Raw genomic sequence first — 19,997 nt, 5'->3', positions numbered from 1 at the left:
GGACTTGATCTCCAACCCGATGGATAGGGCATTGTATTTTAAATTCAGGGTTGGAGTTCTGCCTCTAGGAAAGCGGACAGCGAGCTGGAAACCACCTTGGCAAACTATTTCGTCCTGTCCTTTTTGTGTTAATAGGGTTGAGTCCACTGCCCATCTAATGTTTGAGTGTCCAGCATATGTTGCACCTCGCCGTAGATGGCTGAAATCTCTTTGCATGAGGCTGGGCACCCGATCACATTTGGAGGCCCTACAGATTCTAAGATCGGATGCTCGCCCTCTGTTTGCATGTTGCCTGGCAAAATTCCTGGGCTGGGCATGGAGGATAAGATCTGTGAGGAAATCGCTCCTCCAGTAAGGTCATCCACCCTGATTCAACTGGTTTTAGCCATTTGATGCTGTGTTTCCCATCCCTTTTATTCTTTTAATGATTGTATATTGCTGTTTATTGTATAATGTGTCTTAGAGGGTTGAACTGCACAATTGTTGTATATTTTAATTTGTTTTTGTACTGTAATGCTTTTAAGAAATGATAAATATTTCGAAATAAAGCTATACAACATAAAGCTATACAACAACAACATATGATGGAGGTCTGCGCCTGTCTACCTCTGGGCCACCCCAGGTTTGCGTCTGGTACATTTTACTGAGCATGCATGGGGTTATGGGGTTAAATAGCTTTGTGGAGAAGGTTATATTGCACCAAGTGGAACCTAGTGTTACTGGACAACCCCAACACCCAGTTTCACTCTGAGTCAGTGAGTGAGTCCCCAATGTTGTGTTCCCATTTAGCACATACTGGCAAAGGGAAATGTGTCCTGTCCTCTAGCATTGGCCTATTAATAAAGGAGACAAATCTGCCTCAATCCTGGAGCCCCACAATGGCATTAAGAGTGTGTGATTTTGAAGGTTGACCCAGAGAGCCTCTCCAGCACCTGTGCACCACAGCAGCCAACTTAGCAAAAGTAAAAAATTGTCCCAGTCCGTTTGAAGAATTAAGTCTGACCTCTTCAAATGTGAGAAACTCCTCCCCTTGGTACAGATTCGCCATCTCCAGGCATTTTCCCTTGATCCAACCATTCATTTGGGCCATTGGTTTAAGATCACGAAAGCAGAGGTGGGTCCATACCTCCATGTTGGACACAAAGGGAGTATCTCCCATCACATGCTTAGAGAAGCGGCCTCAGATCTGAGACATCAAGGGCCAGATGTAGGTGGCCCAATACCGGTCGGTAACGGCCGAAATTACCGAATTTCGGTCGTTACCGACCGGTATTGGGCATTTGGGATGTAGGGGGCCCTAAATTGCAAATTCGGTAATTTACCGATTCGGTATTTTAAGGAATCGGTAAATTACTGATTCCTTAAAATACCGAATCGTTAAATTACCGAATTTGCAATGTAGGGAGCACTCAAATGAGTGCATTCCCCTTTTTGGGATTTGTTATTTACCACCAACTACAAGTTGGTGGTAAATAACGAAAAAAAATCAAAAAGCAATTTTATTCAAATTGCTTCAGTGCCATTTTGCAGACATACATGCCCTTAGGGCATGTATGTCTGCAACATATGCACCCATACACAATTGAGGGGTGCAACAGGGTGTCAAAGTGACACCCTGCCACCCTTCAATGTATTCCCCCTTTTACCGAATCGGTATTTACCGATTCGGTAATTTACATTCATTCCTATGGGCCTCCAGGCCCATAGGAATGAATGGCAATTACCGAATCGGTAAATACTGATTTGGTAATTACTGAATCATAACGATTCGGTAATTATTACCGAATTATTAGCTACATCCCATTTACCTATTCTTAAATACCGAATCGGTATGATTCAGTATTTAAGAATAGGTAAATTGAGATTACCTACATCTGGCTGCAAATCTCACAGCCAAGTCTGCCACACTCTGTTCTCTCAAGGGATAGTATCCCATCAAAAGCAACTTCTCCCTTTTATGGGTATCCGTTAGCCATAGTGGAATTTGCTGCATCTGGGAAGCCATATTAATACTCAAAGTCCTGGAGCAACAGGCCCCCTTCTTCATATGGATGATTCAGTATACTCAGTTGAACTCTAGGGCATGCACCATCCTAAAGTATTACAGTAAGTATAGTGTCAATCCACCAAAAGATGGATCTAGACAGAAGGCACATTGAGCCTTAAAATCCATATAAACATTGAGGCATTATAATCATTTTACTGACACCCACCCACTCTACCAGTGGGTGACAAGGGCATCTTCCGTCACAATGAAAGTGAGCCTTCTATTCCAAAGATAACACCCTCAATATTTAAAGTAATTTCCTCAGTCTGAGTGTGGGATACATAAATACCCAGTATTTAAAAGATGGAGGCTGCCACGTCACCCACATATCTGGAAGTCTCTCCAACGGTTCTATTGCAGGGGTGACCATGGAGAACAGTCTTGATTTGCTCCACTTCGTGGCCAGTCCGGAGACTTGTCTAAATTCTTCCTATAAGCGTAACATGAAGGGGAATTAATTTGTCTATCTCTCATGTAGGTCAGGGTATCATCAGCATACAGTGAGACCAAGTGTTGCACGACCAATCTGGATACCCCTATCACCACGTAGCCTGTTTGTCAGCGGTTCAATGGCCAGGGCAATCACCAGAGAAGGCAATGGCCACCCCTGTTACATGCCCCACTCCAACTTCATTTGTCCAACACAATCCCCCATCTTAACTCCAGCCTCAGCAATCTAATCTACGAGATCACCCTTGGCCCAAAGTTAATTTCCCTGAGTAGCCCACACACATACTCCCACCCAGCTGGATCAAAGGTCTTTTCAAGATCAAGCGAGAACACAGCCTTGTGACCCTCAGCAGTCTGCCGGCAGCGGCTGAACACGCACCAGGTGCTTCATCAGAAGAACGTTACATGGGTAGTACCTGGGTGTTCCTGTGCTACCACTAGTGCTTAATTTGTAAAATATTAAGGGCCAGGTCACTGACCAGGAGGCCACTGCCGCTTGCACCACCCATTGCCCATGTCATCACTGCAAAAACAACTACTAACCATCTCTCTCGCCTGCAAGTGCGACAGTTCTGATTATTCCAGGTCCCCAAAGCTAACGGAATGGCTGGGGAGGCAGGAATTAGTCATTTTTAATGTGTATTATATTCATAAACACCCTTTGTCATGCTAAGCTCTAAATTCGACGAGCAGTGCCACCATGTGGCAGACTCTCATAAGTGCAGTGTTGACAATTAAGTGCCTTTGCCGATCTCTGGAAGCCAATTAAGTGCCGGCGCAGAGCACCGAAACCACCAGCTCAAATTAAGCATTGGCTAACACCCATGCTTTTATACGCAAAACTCTGTCTACTAACAATAGTAGATAGAGTTTTCGGGCAAAAATAACGCCACTTAGAAGCAGGCATTAAAAGGAGAAATACTTTGTTCTTCTTTCTTTCTGACTTTGCATGCGTACTGCACTGTACAGCATACACACAAAGTGGGAACAATTTTAGTTTGTGGAGGTATAGTATTTTGTCCTGGAAGGGTACCTGTCTAGTACAAAACCTATGCTAAAGTCATGCTAACACACATGCACTGTGGTGTTCAGCAGCATGATTGTGCACCGGCACTGGAGAGAGGGGAGGAGAGTGCCATATCTCTAGATATGGCGCTTTCCTTCTGTTACGCAACGCAGCATAGCAACTTTCATTGCTGTGCTGCGTTGTGTGACTTCTTCGTAAATCTGCGCCACAGTGTTGTTCCTCATAAAAATCATTTTATTTTATTTAGCAAACCCACTGTTTGTTTCTCTTCTGGTTTTTGCTAACAGCACATATATTTGTATTTATTAGGATTATGAAACCCTTCTGAGAAAAGTGTTGTATATAAATTAAACACGGTGCAAGCTGTCAAACATGTATTCCATGCCGAGGCATGGACCCACAAAAGGAATTTTGCATTATAAATATGATTCTCACACTTAGGTGGCGATGACAACCTTAGTATTCAGCTGACTTTCCACAATACTGCCCCTCAACAATCCTTACCAGGATGTTACTGAAAGCACATTCCATCACCTATACCTTGCTTAAGTGGCCCAGCCACTAGCTAAAATAGCCCCGTCCCACCCGGGCTACTTCAATAGCAACATGCATACACTACTCACTGTAAAGTCGATCAATAAACTGTGCTAAAATGAACGTACAACTGCTAGCCCTACTCTGGCTTCCAGTGTGGCATAGAACCCAGCTCAATGTTTTAATTGCTCAGCTGGCACAGCATGGAGCCATGCACAGGAGCAGTGCTACCCCTTCTGTTTAGAGTTTGTGCGCTTAGTTCCTGGTCTCAGTCCCAAACGTTCCTTTTATCTCACCACTGCGAGACAGTGGCGTAACAAAACATTTTTTTCCCGTAGTTTAATATAGCGCAAATTTGACCCGAAGGTATCAGGTATCAGAGCGGTTTATATGAGCACCAGTTGCGTTACACAAGGACACTTGAGGGGGCAACCCTGTGCAGAGGATACGGAGGGGGTCCCACTCCCCAGCCCTCCACCTACCACTTATGCTGAGGGGCCCCATGGAGCACAGCCCCCACCAGGACCGGACTGAGAACCAAAACCGGCCCTGGCAAAGTGCTCGGCCGGCCCCCTGGGGGTGCGACCGAGCTCTTTGTTGGGCCGGTTTTCGGCCGATTCTGTTACAGGGCCGCTTTTGCAGCTATGCTGCAAAAACGGCCCTGTAACAAAAACGCCCCCCTGGGCCCAAAACCGGCCCCCACCCTTGCAGCGCACCGGGGGATTGCCCGGTGCCAGCAACGGCCAGTCCAGGCCTGGCCCTCACCCCGCACCACAGGGGCTGCGGGGGCTTATGTTACGTCACTGCTCCGAGACTGCATGGATGCTCCCGTCACACAGGGTCCCAAAGCGCATGTCAATCTCTTACTTCCTTTTCCCTGAGGAAACATGCTGGCAGCGTGCGCTCCGGTACCGGGTGAAGTCTGTGGAAGGTGCGTCAGGGCTGGCTCTAGGGCGGTGCAACTGGTGCCACTGCACCCGGCGCTGAATTCGTGGGGGAGACGTGTTTGCAAGTACAATATGGTTTTAGAAGCACCTGCTGCCGGGTTCCTGGCCTCTAGCAATTTTCAGGCAGCAATAACAATATCAAGATATCTCTGGTGATTAATGTTCTTCCTGGAGAGAGATTGAAGTTTTGTCTAGTTGAAGTTTTAACTCATCATAAAGTTGCCAGAGGGTTAACATGCCTGCTACAAAGAACTTGTACCATGCAGACCACAAAGTGCATTTCATGTAAATAGGCCAGTGGCTTACTGCTTTTGTCAGAGAAATCCTTTTGTTACTTGCAGTATATAAATTAAAATCCTAATATATAACAGTGAACTAATAACTGTCATCAAAGAGCTGCATGCAAACTGCAAGGTATAGATTAGAGCGTTGTGTGTTTTTTTCCTCCAGCCTTTCATTATCCTAATGTTGCAAAAAAAGGTTCATTTGGGTATTCTTAATAAAGAGAACCCCCCAACCATGGTGTTACATTTTAAATTCTGAGTTTGTGCTTTTCCAGACCAAGCACTATTAAACTATACTGTCTACCAGTATGGATGACATGCGAGTCCTACACCATGTAGTCCTCTGTCTTATGTAATAATTCCTATACACTGATTCACACACGTATGCTTTATTGTGTGTGATGGAAAGTGCTTTGACACCCTACACTGGTATGAGTGGCGGTGGCGCTATAAAACTAATTAAATGCATCTGAGAGAGAGCGGTTATGGAGACTTGAGAGGCACTGTTAAAGGGTGGTAGTGACGGAATCTGTGGCGAAGGTGGTCATTGGGGACTCAAACAAACATTGTCGCACTGGGTGCCAGCAGCACTAAAGCTTGTCCGTGCACGGAGACGTTTTACGGCATGCTCAAAGTGGCTCTGTCCCAGGCAGGCCCGGACTGGCTGCAGCGGGCACCGGGCAATCCCCCGGTGTGCCGCAAGGTTGGGGGCCGGTTTTGGGCCCCTGGGGACCGTTTTTGTAACAGGGCTGTGTTTGCAGCATAGCAAAACCGGCCAGGCAAAGAGCTCGGCGGCACCTCCAACCCCCTGAGTGGGAAGGGGTGGCCGGCCGAGCACTTTGCCAGGGCCGGTTGTAGTTCCCAGTCCGGCCCTGGTCCCAGGGCCCCAGCCTTTCAGACAGGCCCCCTGATAGAGCCAGCTCCAGTCTGCAGAGAGTCTTGTCCTGATGTTCTTAAACAGATTGCTTTTAATACCGTTTTCTTTTACTTTATTTTTAATGTGAGTGATTATGAGAGATCATTACAGACATTTTGCAGAGAAATGTGTTTGCTTCATTGAACATCTATAAAAAAAGTTTCTTTTAGATCAAAACAGGATCTCACATATGAGAAATGGGAGGGTGTCACATAGATTATTTGCAGTAATATCGGGGAGCTGCTTCAGTGTTACAATATTAAAAACACACCTTTATAATTTGGACCGGTCTGCAGGTGCAGTGTGAGTGACCCAGCCAAAGAGGGCATAAAAGAGCTGACGTTGGATCTTAAATTTAAAACTTTTCAGACCAGGGGCCCCACAAACATTTTTGACCCAGGGACCCCAAAGTCCTTAAGATGTCCCTGCCCGTGCACTCACAAGCTCAAGAGCTCCTACCAAGGCAGATATGCGTTATAATATTAATGCGTGCATGAACAGCCGGATGTTCCATAGCAGTGTGCAATAATAGTGTTTGGGGGGGAAGGGTTTGGGAAACATGCTGCTAAGGAAATCGACTCTGGAAAGAGCCGAGACTATAATAAGGCCTCCCCAAATGTCAAATGACTGTTTTCATACGAAGCTGTTCGGGAAGAAAATGAATTTGTTTTGTTGCTTGGACTTTAAGATAGCTTCTCTTGATCCTGTCAGTCTAATGCATGATGCACAATCTCTTCAATTGAGTTTTTTGTGATCCATCCGCCAGTGGAGCACGGCAGCGAACATGATCACATTGTTAAGCCCAGACAACAGCAGTATTCTGTCTCCCCTGCAGTCAGGCAGTGGAGCTTACAAAAGATGCAGCTAAGTGCAGTTTCTGCAATCCAATATTGGCAATATAAAGATATTAGCAGCACTAACCTAGTGGAAGGGGAGGCAATGCTAGAATCTCCCTAGGCATTTCAGGTGGCAGAGGCAGCACTAAAGTCCTGCTCCCATGTGAGTATCAAGATTTGCGCCTCAGGTTCTCTGACTTTGTGTGGGGAACAGCGTTTACAACGCAACTTTTACAACGAAGTAACTTTACGACGACGCAACCATTACAATGCAACTTTTACAACGACTTGCGCTGGGGGGCGCTCTAGGATAGGGAATAGTTTTAATTTACTATCCAACACCTTCCCTACTATCCACGGGGACTGGAGTTGGAATAGTAAATTAAACTATTCACTATCCAGCGCCCCCCAACGCAAGTCGTTGTAACGACTTGCGTTGTAAAACTTGCGTTGTAAAGGCATGCGTTGTAAAAGCATGCGTTGTAACGACGTACATCCCTTTGTGTGATTAAGTTTGAAGTAGCAAGTGGTCATTCCAAGAACCGAACTTCTCTGCAAGAGGACAAGGTTGCAGAATCTTTTGTGAAGCTACAAGTGTTTTGACTGTTGGCGTCCATAACATGTTCCACCCCTATTTGATGAGATGTCTTAGAGGGGATTACAGATTATAGTTAAGAAAAATGGCTCTCATATGGTCAGCCCTGAAGGATGCCCCAATTTACCCTGTAGCAATAGACATTAAAAAAAAGGCAGGTCAAGAACCCTCTGGCTTCTAGGATTGACACAGTTCTGGCGTAAATAGAGTCAGTTTTCCCCTAACCATCAGAGTCGAGAGCTAATGATGTCAAAATATGCAGACAAGAAGGTATTGGGTTATTGGGGAGCACTCCTATTTTATTTCTGATACCAATTGTGATCTATTTACATGTTGGTGCTGCGGCTGTTGAAGGGTTGTCAGTCCTTAGATACTAAATGGAAGTTAGAACAAGTAAAATACTTGTGCAGTCAAACACCTAAACTAATAATTCAAAAAATCTACCACAAATTTGCAATTTATAGTCTTTAGTTCATGTCATTATCTATATATCATGAAATTCAAAGATAAATGCATTTAAACTGTAAATGTTAATCAATCACAAAACATTTCATCACATTATAATCATAGTGCATTATATATGGTTTTTTTAACAGTTGTAAAGTTCAACATATTTATCACAATAGTAATTCATGCCCAATGCATTTCGGTACCATTCTAGTACCTTCTTCAGGGGTCAATCTGTATGTGGTGATATGTCGCTATAAAATTAAAATCGCCGCAATGAGAGCAGCTGTACAACTGTGTAAATATGCACGGAGCTTTCACTCTGATGTGGTGTGCGTCCGTCGAAGACCTTAAACAGATGAGAAATACTCCGCTTATGTGACCACCGCCTTCACGTAAACAAACTGTTTTTCACCGAGTGAACAGTGCGCGACTGCACAAGTATTTTACTTGTTCTAACTTCTCAAAAGTTGCAGACAAGCCTAACAGGATCATCGCCCCTACCCTGTTCTCATAGTCGTCCATTCTTAAGTTGTCTGCAACCAACAATACTACAGATTAAGTACCATGTTAAAGCCGGAAACCTGGGACTAAGATGGATGTCTCAATGTGCGCCTAAAGTGGTGCTGTGAAGTGCTTGCCCGGACAGATCAGCTGAGTCGCGAAAGGTGTTTTTCACCACCAGGTTTGCCAAGGTGGTTGTAAACTTAGAAAGCCTATCTTTTCTGTTAAGAGGCTTCTCTGGCTCTGTCTCACTGTCTTCTTCATGTTCCCTGTCTTCCACTGTCCTAATACCAAGGTCACCATGGGGGATAGATGTGCTTTATAAATAGTTAAATAAATAAATACACATAATTATTAAATACACTTTAAATATGGTAATAGTGGTAGTAATATTCTGCTAGATGTCCATACTCTGGCAATATGATGAAAGAGAGGTCCCTAAAAGGACATTGAGCACAGAGGTCACAGGGAAAGCTGCACAACTAGAAGAAAGCAGATTTACAAACTCAGCTTCTAACTACAGCTGCCATTCTTAAAAAGAAGGTCCGGAAGGGCCACCATCTGTAGGTGGTGTATCCTCAAAAATCTTCTTTCCTGAAGTGACGGCAAATTTTCGTCGACTTTCTGCAACAATAATCTAACAGTTCTTCAAACACCACATCAGAAGGCGTGACTGGCATTCCAAATAAGGATGCTGAAATAAATTCTGCAATACTTTAAAAAAGATTTTCAGTCAAAGGAGCATTCTGTGAAAAAGGGGTTTATTTGCACTAGGTGAAATCCTTTTTTGAGATGCAAAATCACTGGCAGAAAATATTCACACAACGCACTCAGATATTTCATTATATCAAGACAACATAAGAGAAAATTCCTGCATCGATGAGCTCAACCCTGGACGTCTGTCCAACGGGACACCTGCCAAGGTCCCGCTGCTCCCAACCTCCAGGATATTGGGATTTATCACATTATTCTGAGACAAGGAGCTACAGCCCCATGCCCTACACTGTGCTGTGCTTAGTGTGTGCCTGTGGTTGCAGAAGGGACACACCAGCACTCATATTTGGGTACCGGCACCTTTTTTTCGTCATCAGATTGTGACCCAGTACAAGGGAGAGAAAAACACAAAAGAAGGAAAGAAGGAGGACCGGTAAGCTGGAAAAACAGTAACAAACATATTAGGAAAGGATCAAATAGATACTGAAAGAGTGAGATAAAGGGTCAGGGAGTGTCTGGTGGTGGATAAAAGAGGTCTGAGGTGGAATCAAGTCTATGCATCCTTGGTATTCAGGACCTCTCACATTCAATAGTGCAAACTGTGGGCTTGTGAGCAATACTTGGGCCCCGGCACTTAGCCTAGATGCACGAAAGATTCACAAACCGCAGTGTTTATGTATTGGAAGGGATCCTCACCAGTACCCAAACTATCCTTAAACAATTCTACTGTACAATGCAGCATGCATGCAAATTAGCAAAAAAAAGAAGAAATGAAAACATTTATCCTCATTACATCGACTTCAGGTGGCATAAGATTTTAGAACAATTTCGTTGTCTACAAATATTTATAGCTAGGGATTTGTGTCAAACCCCCATATTTGCCAACTCACATAGTGCCACCGTGTGACACACTATATCAGCTCCCATCACTCGGTCTTCCAGTGAGGAAACGAGCTGAAAACTACTGTAAATTATGATTTTCCAGCTCGTTTTCTGAGGCTTTGAACTGCCGACATACATTAAGGGGTGTGAAAACAACCCAGGACATCGACACCAGCCTCAGCAAGTTTTTTTTGGGGGTGGGGAAGCGTCTTGGGGGTTGGGTTCAAAAGTGCCTAGTAGATACTTTTTGGCACAACACCCGCCTCCTTCAAGGCCCCTCCCCCTTCTCACACTGTAAGATTGTTCTTCAAGTTAGCAGGTATGAGACCCATGGTTGGTTGCATGAGAACACACATGAAACGCCCCCTTGATGCAAAGTAATGCAAAGCAGTGCATACTCGACTCAGTGTTACTTTGGGACACTATCTAACACAAATTCTGGTTTACGTTGGATAGTAAATCCCAGCATACACTTTGCATCCAGTTTGTGTTACTTTTAAAAACTTTATTAAATCTGGGCCGGAATCCTTTACATTATTAAGTGCTGATGTTGTATTATGCTGCGGTGCGCATCCTCCTTCCTGCATGGTGGTGGAAGCAGCACATGCTCCATGTCGACCCTAACTCGGCCGCCACTAGGAGACAGCATTCAAGCTCCAGTCTCTCACGAAGTATGTTGGCTTCCTCTGCCACTACTTTTGGCTTCTGGTTGCTGAGTGTGCAGACAGCTCACCATCTGACCGAAGAGTTAGAGACCCCTGCCAGGGCCGGACTGGGAACCAAAACCGGCCCTGGCAAAGTGCTCGCCCCGCCCACCCCCAGGGAGAGGGGGGTTGGGGGGTGCGGCCGAGCTCTTTGCCAGGGCCGGTTTTCGGCCGATTTTGTTACAGGGTCAATTTTGCAGCTATACTGCAAAAACGGCCCTGTAACAAAAACGGCCCCCAGGGGGCCACAACCGCCCCCCACCCTTGCGGCGCACCGGGGGATTGCCCGGTGCTCGCAACAGCCAGTCCGGGACTGACCCCTGCCCTTCCTCCCTCTGTGCCTGCCTGGGTTAATGCCCAGGGGCGGACCGGGATCACAAACCAGCCCTGGCAATTAAGTCCGACCGGCCTCCAGGGAGGAAGGGGGAGCAGGGTGGATGGCAGGAACCCTGCTGCGCTTTTGTTACAAGGGACTGATTTTGCAGCAGTGCCGCAACACAGCGCTACGGCCAGTCTAGACCTGTTAATGCCCCTATCGGACACATCCATACAGCTCAGAAGAGGCGACACCTGTTAGAGTTGATAAGTGTGATAAATGCTGTGAAGACGTGTGTGCTTGCCGAGGCAGGAACTGGAGAAATTAGCGTTTTGCAGATTCTACTCTGAGGGTTTATTCTCATTAGCCTGGAACAGGAGTTGCTCGTTCAGACCTTTACTTTACTGCTTGATTTCATCAGCACATCAAGTAAAACAGATAAAGTTCTTCGGGGTTTCATTCAACAATACAGACTGGGCAGGGGGATTTTCTCAGGGCACGCATTCTGTGGCGTAAAATGTGGCATTCTTTCCCTTCCCTCTTCTTCCACTTTGTAAGATCACCCTCATACCTTTCCGAATCATACCTTATAAGCTTCACTGTAATGATCAGCACTGATACCTTTGTAAACACTTTACAGCTCTGGTGTGACCCTGAAGTACTCTCTTGGGAGAGAGGCATGACTCAAAGCAGGTATGCATAGTTTGCAGAGTGTGTCTGCATGGCCTGCCCTATAGGGGGAGGGTTGAGTGACAGTCATGAGGGACTGCGTGCCTTCAATCATTGGTAATTGGTTGTATCACGGAACAAAGCAGGGAAATATTCTGCATGCTTTTACCACACATTTTTCACCCTCCATTTTTTTAAAACACATACGCTTTTACAACGTATGCCTTTACCACGCATTGTTTATATATATATATATATGTTTATATATATATAAAATATTATATATATATATATATATATATATATATATATATATATATATATATATATATATATATATATATATATATATATATATACATATACAATGTATTTGTGGGGGAAGACCCCCTACAACCTGAAGTTACCTTAAATGCACGGTAAGGCATACGTTGTAAAAGCATATGCTTTCTCAAACCATGCGTGATAAAAATGTGCGGTAAAGGTACAACGGGGTAAAAACTTCATTGTAAAGGCTATTTCCCATGTCATTATGGACTTGATGCTGTTCTTTGCTTGTCTAGGGTGCAGAATGATGTGCAGTGATTCGTAGCCCTTGTATCTAGAGCTCTCCTGATCGCCTTGATTCTCAGGTGTTTGGGAACAACCAGATCTTTATTGCTTCAGAAAGTCCAAGTGTTGTGCAGGCCGCTTTGCTGTGCAGGGAGACAGTTCCAGAGTTTTGCTGCCTGTATTGTGAAGCCCATTGCAGCACTATGAGTCTTTCCAAACCTGTAAGTCATCAGAACTGGGGCCAGTTTGGATCTAATGGTTTTTCCTTCCAGGACCAGGCCTCATGAATGGATCACTCCTCTCATGTTTTGGGTTACTGTCTCTTATCATGAGGGATCATTCTTCATATCTTGTAGGGTCTTCCTTCATTGCCTTCAGGACCAGTCCTCAGACTTTGAGGAACAGCAAGAACACAGTTTCTGTGGATCTTAGTTCAAATGCTAATACAAGCGGGAGGAAATCCACAAGTTGTTTCAGTAGATATAATCCACATAAAAACAAATAAGCACTGGTCTTTCAGCTTCAGAAATTAGGAACATTTATATATCTTTGAATGGTATTGTTCTATACATAGGAGAAGATGGCACAGTGCTCATTAGCATAGTGTATAACAAGTGAAGCTATCATACATATAAATACAAGTAAAAAGAAAAGGAAGTCCCTTATTCAGATTTTACAAAGTCAAATGCATCCTTGGTTCTAGGTGTTCAAGATAAATCTGTTATGAGCAATCCCTTCGTTAGTGTTGGCCTCTTGACCCACTCGTTGATTCATGTGGTATTCCTCATGACAGCTAATGCTGATCCAATGTCAAGGTAATCAGGTAATACCGCCACATTAATGACTCATTCCAGTGTATCCCAATAGATTTCAATCTACGACTGCGTAGCCAACCCAAAACACAATCACCCGATCATCTGCTGACGTGGTACAGGACATCCATCCATGCGTCAATCCCATATAGAAAGAGAATTGGTTGTACCCTGGTTCTGTAATTGGGCAGAAAGGGTTGGTCCTGTATATTTCTGTCAGACTTTGAGGAGTAATTTCTATACCTTTGGAAGAATCCCTCTAATCTTGAGAAATCAACCCTCATACCTTACAGGTTTAACCCTCATTCTATGTAAAGTTATTCCTCAAACATTCAGGGCCAGACTGGAAATTAAAATCAGCCCTAACAAAAATGTTCAACCCAGCCACCCAATGCAGAAAATCACAGCTCAATGGCTGGCCACAACTTGAGCGAGGCCATAGCTACTTTGTTGGTTGTGTTATGTCAACCCACCCAGATGTGAAAGCACCCAATAGCCTGCAGTGCACCAGAAAAATGCCAGTGGGAGAATGGTCAGGTCTGAAATTTCTGTGGAATAATCCCTACCCCTTACAGGATTATTCCTTATCCATCGGGGGACCATCCCTCATTGTGTGAGGGGGCTTCCTGGTTCAAATGCAATTATAAGAGTATCCAGACTTAGGAGATGCAATTCTTTTGGGAGTGCGTGCTGTATAGTATCCGATTGTTTGGTGAATGCCGCAAGGGATTTCGAAACTTTGGATCCATGAGATAGTTGAAAGGGAGCTGTCATTCCAGAGGCTTCTACCCCATCCCCAATTGCAAAGGGATTTCAGTCAGAGGTGGGCTGATACAGTGGAAAGTAGGAAGTTCCTTTGACAGGTTAGTTGGACAGGTACGGTGCATTGGTTGCATGTGGAAATTATCGAGTTTCCCATAGCCACTGATAATAAATAGCATGTCGTCCCGCTCCCTCTCCCTGTTTCTTAATCATTGAGGATGAGTGTCTTAGACACAACACTTCGGACCCTATTCACAAAGGTAAACTGAGACAGTCTAACAACTTTGTGTATTCACAAAGGGCATTTACAAGTAGTAAAGTTGGACTTTGGTCTCAGTTTATCTTATGTTTTGATCTCAGTTAGACTTAAGACCAAAACTTAAGTTAAACTGAGACAAAAGTCTAACTTTACAACTTTTGGTATTCACGAAGGGCATTTACGAGTAGTAAAGTTGGACTTGTGTCTGAGTATAACTTAGGTTTGCACTCAGTTAGACTTAAGACCAAAACTTAAGTTAAATTGAGACAAAGTCTAACCTTACTACTCGTAATGGCCTTTGTGAATACCGAAAGTCGTAACGTTAAACTTTTGTCTCAGTTTACCTTTGTCAATTGGAACCTTCGTTTGTTTGGAACTTCCTTACGCCATGCCCTCCCCCCCTCAAAAAAAACTTCCTTTTATCTGTTCGGCAGACAAAGTTCAAAAAATTCTATTCTTCTACTCTGGAAAGTTCAGTTTAGTTTTGAGCATGACCTAGAGACAGCTTTAGCTTTCTTGTCATCATGTTTTTTAAAAACATAATAATAAAAACCCATACATATATACATACATATAGTTACATGTATACATGCATACAGTAGCTTTTGGCTAACCCTTTTCATCCATTGGTCTATTCAAGCGTCATTCACATTTGTGCCCACTGCAGTTTACGGCTTGGGGGCAATGGGCCAACCCACTTCATCCATTGGTCTTTGCACACTGTGAGTAAAGGCATGTTGCCTGACTACATGAGTTCTGCCGCCTATAAAGGTAGTGGACCTCAGTGCCAGGGTTAGGTGTGCATGGGCTGCGGGGCCACTCTTTTTGTATGTTTTTTTAAAATATATTTGACAAGTGTTTTGTATTTTGCATATATTTGAAAAAATAAATACAAGCATTGCAAACTTGACAAGGCCTGAATTATTGGCGTAACCAAAACTGTCTGTTTGACAAGGTACCCACTAACTCTGCAAATGAATTCGATTTAGATTTATTGCACATGACTTTATGGTATGTCAGTATTTGAAAATCTTTAATTGATCCGTCCTTAGGAACTACATTGGACTTTGCTGTTATGTAGTATGTTTCGATAACATTCAGCTCTGGGGAACCCGGTAATTGGATGCATTTATTAGCTAATGGTCTTGTAGTTTTAACTTACTTTTTGACTAATGAGGGCAAGCATTTCCTTCCATATTGTTCAGCCATGTGCATCAAGATTCAATCATATATTACTTCCCCCAATGAAAACTTTGAATCGAAAGTTATGAATGGTCACCCTGCAACGGCTAAGAAGGCCGCCATCTTACAAGTCTATACAGGTGAAATGAGCAGTAGCCTCTGTGTGGCTGACAGGCCTAGAAATCTACAAACTGTTTCCTCATAGGCTGAAATCCCCTGTCTCTTGTCTCTTGCAGTGCTAGCGTACAGCCCAGTGGTCACTGCCAGCCGGAAGTGCGACACCATCTACAAGGGCTTTGCGGAGTGCCTGATCAGTCTGGGGGACAGCATAGCCCAGAATGTGCAGACGCTGAAGGACGCGGACGAGAAGACAATAAAGGAGGAGGCCGAGGAACTGGACACCATATGCAAGTGAGTTGGTGGCTGTGAATGCTGGACTCATGACGCTGCTAAAAGGGGATGTCGACAATAGAAATCTTCTGAGAACGGTCTATAGCCAAGTAGAAGAGCAGGAAGTGTTTTTAAATTTATATGTTCATGAATTGTAAAACTAGTCATATTAGAAATGAATATACAAAATGAAAAAAGACAAAAAAGTGTTACAAAAAGATAAAATAACTATTTCAGCTTTTTCTATAATAAATTAAATAATTCAATAACTTTTGGGTGGTGAGTCTACATATTGTTGGATGTCATTACTACAAAATAGAATTGTGGTGGTTTACATACTGTCTAGCAATTCCTGCTCTTCTACTTGGCTATAGACCGTTCTCAAATTATCTAGTTTTCCCTAGCAAGTGTATTATTAATATATAGGGTCCCCCTTTTCCAAATCTGACAATAGAAATCTTCAGCAGAGATGTGTCTGGTCATACACCGGCGAGGGCTCAGAACAGACTACGGCTGAGAAAATACTAGGAACCTTCTTTACAATGAAGTGTCTCCGAGCAATGCTGCCAGCCATTTTGCTACGCCGCACTGAGTTGCGTACAAAGCACATATCTACAATGATATGACGGATCCCTGTGCCCCCCCCCTGCGTGGCGCACAATTGACTTCCATGTGCCGAGGCAGGCAACCTTCCACCATGGTAAAAGGGTGCCTGAGTTGCAGGAAGATATTGTTGTGCAGGAAGGGATACCTTCTTGCACAAAAACAATCACAAGAGGTAGTTTCCGCTTTCTATGTGTGCTGCAGAATGCAGCATGCATAGAAAGAGGAAAAAACTAGGAGAAATGAAAATCTCTCTGCTTGTTGCACCTCCCCTGCGGAGACGCAGCATTCTGACGCATTCCCATGTTCACAATTTCTCGTAAATCTGTGAATATGTCAGGTTGCATGGGTTTTGCGTGGGAACACCCATGGCAACACCCATGGAACGGCTCTTTCAAGCAAAGTGCTGCATGTAAAGGGGCTGTAATTACAAGAACAGGAAAAGCCACACAGGATGGCTTTTCGCATCCTTGTAATTATGGGGCAGCAAGATATGCTGCCGGTGCCTCACGAAAAGTGAAGCACCGGCAGCGCTGGGGACTTCTAAATATGCCACTTATTTTTTACACACATCATTCTTGCACTTTCCGCGCCCAGAGGAAACGTTTTCACTTGTTTATTTTTCAGTCACTTATTTGGAGGTTCACAATGTCAATGTCAAATAATGTGTGCTGTCATGGATAACCCAAATTCAGGAGAAATATTAATGGTCCACTATTCATTAGCTCTGATGTTAGTCAACACCTTTTGATTTTACTAAAATTATATGCATAATATACTTATTATAGACGCGGCATAGCTTAGGGGGGTACCAAACAAAACAAAAAAACTGTGGGCCCCAGGGTGAATAGGTAAGGTAACCAAGGTTTGGGATGATCTGCATTAGGTGGGCCTTTGGGGCTGATTTAGAGTTTGCTGCAAAAGTACCCTGTTTCAATGGTGATGGAGTACCCTGTCCGCCAACCCACCCAATTTTGAGTCGATGGACCGCAATTTTTACGCCAATTGAGTACGATTTACTTTGTCTGTATAAAACTTCCTCTGAACTTCTGATAGAGTAGGTGCTTTTGTAAGTAAGCCATTTGACCGCCCGTCCTATTTAGAGAGGACCGTCGGAAGGCTTTATTTTAATTGTCTGTCACCTCAAGGTATATCCTGACGGTGCGGGCAGAAAAAAAAGAAACAAAATAACCCCTAGATTGTGGAAGAAAACTGTTGTGGGGGGTCATTCGTTTTTAAAATAAATTAAGGACATACTCCTGCATTCTTTTTGTTTTTGAAAAATACTAAACATTGCAAAAGTTTGACGCCAACTGTCATGTTTGCCAGAGTCATTCGTTAAACTTTTCCTACATTGACAGGAACCGGCATGACAACGGTTCCTGCCATTGTATAGATTTATCTACAGAGCTGGAAGATTTCTTTAAATTTGACAGTCAGAAAAGGCAGTAAAGCCCTCTAACGCCCTGTCTGCATTTACTCTGTCTGCTAGATCCTTAATCAGGCCCTCTGCCTAGAGTGGCACAGTAGGCAAAAAACAATGGTTTGGAATGCCTGAGGGATTCTCAGTAGTCACACTATTTGCAAGCATTCACCCCACCATCTTTTGGGTGTTTAATTGCCAGTAGTATACCTGGAAGCCCCAGACTGGCACAGCTTTCCTAGCTTACTACTGCCAATGTTTGTGAATTATCAAAAGTAGTACATTTGCATCCATTCAAGAAGTACTTCTAGGGGTGCAGATATGATCTGTTATCAACAGCTTATCCACCAATACAGTTTCATAAATGCCATGACAAAACAAAACAAGCATTAGCAAAGCTAAAACATTGGTAGCCAATGTCCGACCTTTTGGGTTTGCCAATGCTTGTTTTTAGCAAAAGTGAATTCCAAGACCAGGGCAAACATATGACTCTCCTCTTTTTATTGGTTCTCAGGCAGAAAGGGGGAATGTCCTCAGAACGTTACATGTTTCTGTTCACACTGCGCATGTGTCCTTGTTGAACATACCACTTCTCGATTTCAGATCAATATTTGGTAAAACTATACATATTTAGTTTAGTTTTCTTCTAGAAATTCCATTCTTCAGACTGTTGGAAGGCACCTTTTTCTGTTGTTGGACAAAGAGGTAGTGGGGTGGTAGCATGTTAATTGCCCAATGCCCCCCTGTGCCCTACTTCCCATTCGAGAAGGAGCTTTTGTTAATAACATAATATAAATGTACTCATTGTTACCTTCGACCCTGCAGACCAGGGTTTTAAAATGACTTTCAGCACTTGACCAAAAACGGTACATGTGGGCAAATATGTGTAGCTCAATGTACTACAAATTGTAAACATTTGTAACATAAAATGTGTAAAATAAATACTGATTGCGCAGTGTGCAGTCAATCGATGCCACAACTACATGTTGCTATCCACAAATTCTCCCTTGTGTGAGATGAAGGTTACACAGAGATCCCTGCTCAGTGCTTCATTTGTAGAAGGATAAATGCAGGGGCCCAAAGCTTTGCCCAAAGGTCCATGGCCGGCGCTGTATATCAAGGTGGGGGTGCCGAACACCAGGGGGGTGTAGTCTTGGTTCCATCTTGTGCCTCTTTAATCCACCACCAGACAATCCCTTCTTTTTATCTCACTCTTGCAGGTTCCTGCTTTCTCCTTTTGTCATGGTTTTCCATCTTTCTCCCTTTTCACTCTCTTCCTGTGAGTTAAATCTGGTGAGGAGCAATAAGTGCCAGGCCACAAAAATGAGTGCCGGTGGGCCCATCGGCTCAAATTGGGGGAGACACCGATGGGATTGGTGCATGGAACCCGAAATGTGTAGAGTTTCTTTGCCATGCGCTCTTCTCTGATCCAGTGCTTGCTTTTCTCTTTTCATAAAACATACAGATCCCTCAATGCTTGGATAGCTTTGAAGACTGTCAGTAATTACGCTTATCAGTGATCTCCAAAAGGGCTTGAGTTAGGCACTTGAAATCGACAACGTGCGTACGGCATATTCAGAGGGAGGCGCCTTGAGACACTTTACGACAAGTGCTATCACTAAACTCATTGGTAACCCATTTTACCGACCACAAAAGGCTGAGAAGTGGAGTTCCTTCGCGGATTTGAAGTTGCGGACCTGAAAGCTCTGGAGATGTCTGAGATAGCCCTATTAACTTGTGAACATTTGAAGAAAAGGGGCTACTGAGGCTTCTTGAGTTGGGTGAAGGGACAGTTGAGGGTGGTAACTGAAGCACATACTCAGGGAGCTCTATGCGCGTGTCAAGACCTGGATAGCCGTACATCCAACAGCGCAAGAGAGAGGGGCACCGTGAGAGCTCTCTGGACCTCCCAGTAGTGACATCAGGGCACGAATCAGGGGTACATGCAGGTGGACGGCGTCCACCCACTTATTTCACAGGGGGGACGCCGTCCACCCTGCCAAGAAGTTGGGCCCCACTGTAAAGGATGCTGAATTTGTCTCGGTGTAATTTCCAAACACCGCGGCACTTTCAGCAGCGCCTGCACGTTTTTATCTGCTTTCAATCAGCAACAACGTGCAGGGACAGGGTTCTCTTATTTCT

The 19,997-nt window shown here is 44.1% G+C and overlaps 1 protein-coding gene across 1 annotated transcript in view; it reads left to right on the top strand.

The window, feature by feature from the left end:
- NRN1L (neuritin 1 like) overlaps positions 1 to 19,997 on the top strand; it is a 164,096-nt gene that overhangs the window by 57,495 nt on the left and 86,604 nt on the right. The window contains exon 2 of the mRNA XM_078668860.1: positions 15,676 to 15,850. Within this exon, the coding sequence (XP_078524986.1) occupies positions 15,676 to 15,850 (175 nt within the window). The remainder of the gene's footprint in view (positions 1 to 15,675; positions 15,851 to 19,997) is intronic.

Source organism: Lissotriton helveticus, chromosome 12 (assembly GCF_964261635.1).
Source record: "Lissotriton helveticus chromosome 12, aLisHel1.1, whole genome shotgun sequence".
In the NCBI taxonomy this organism is placed as follows: Eukaryota; Metazoa; Chordata; class Amphibia; order Caudata; family Salamandridae; genus Lissotriton; species Lissotriton helveticus.
This window is presented reverse-complemented; position numbering and strand designations above follow the sequence as displayed.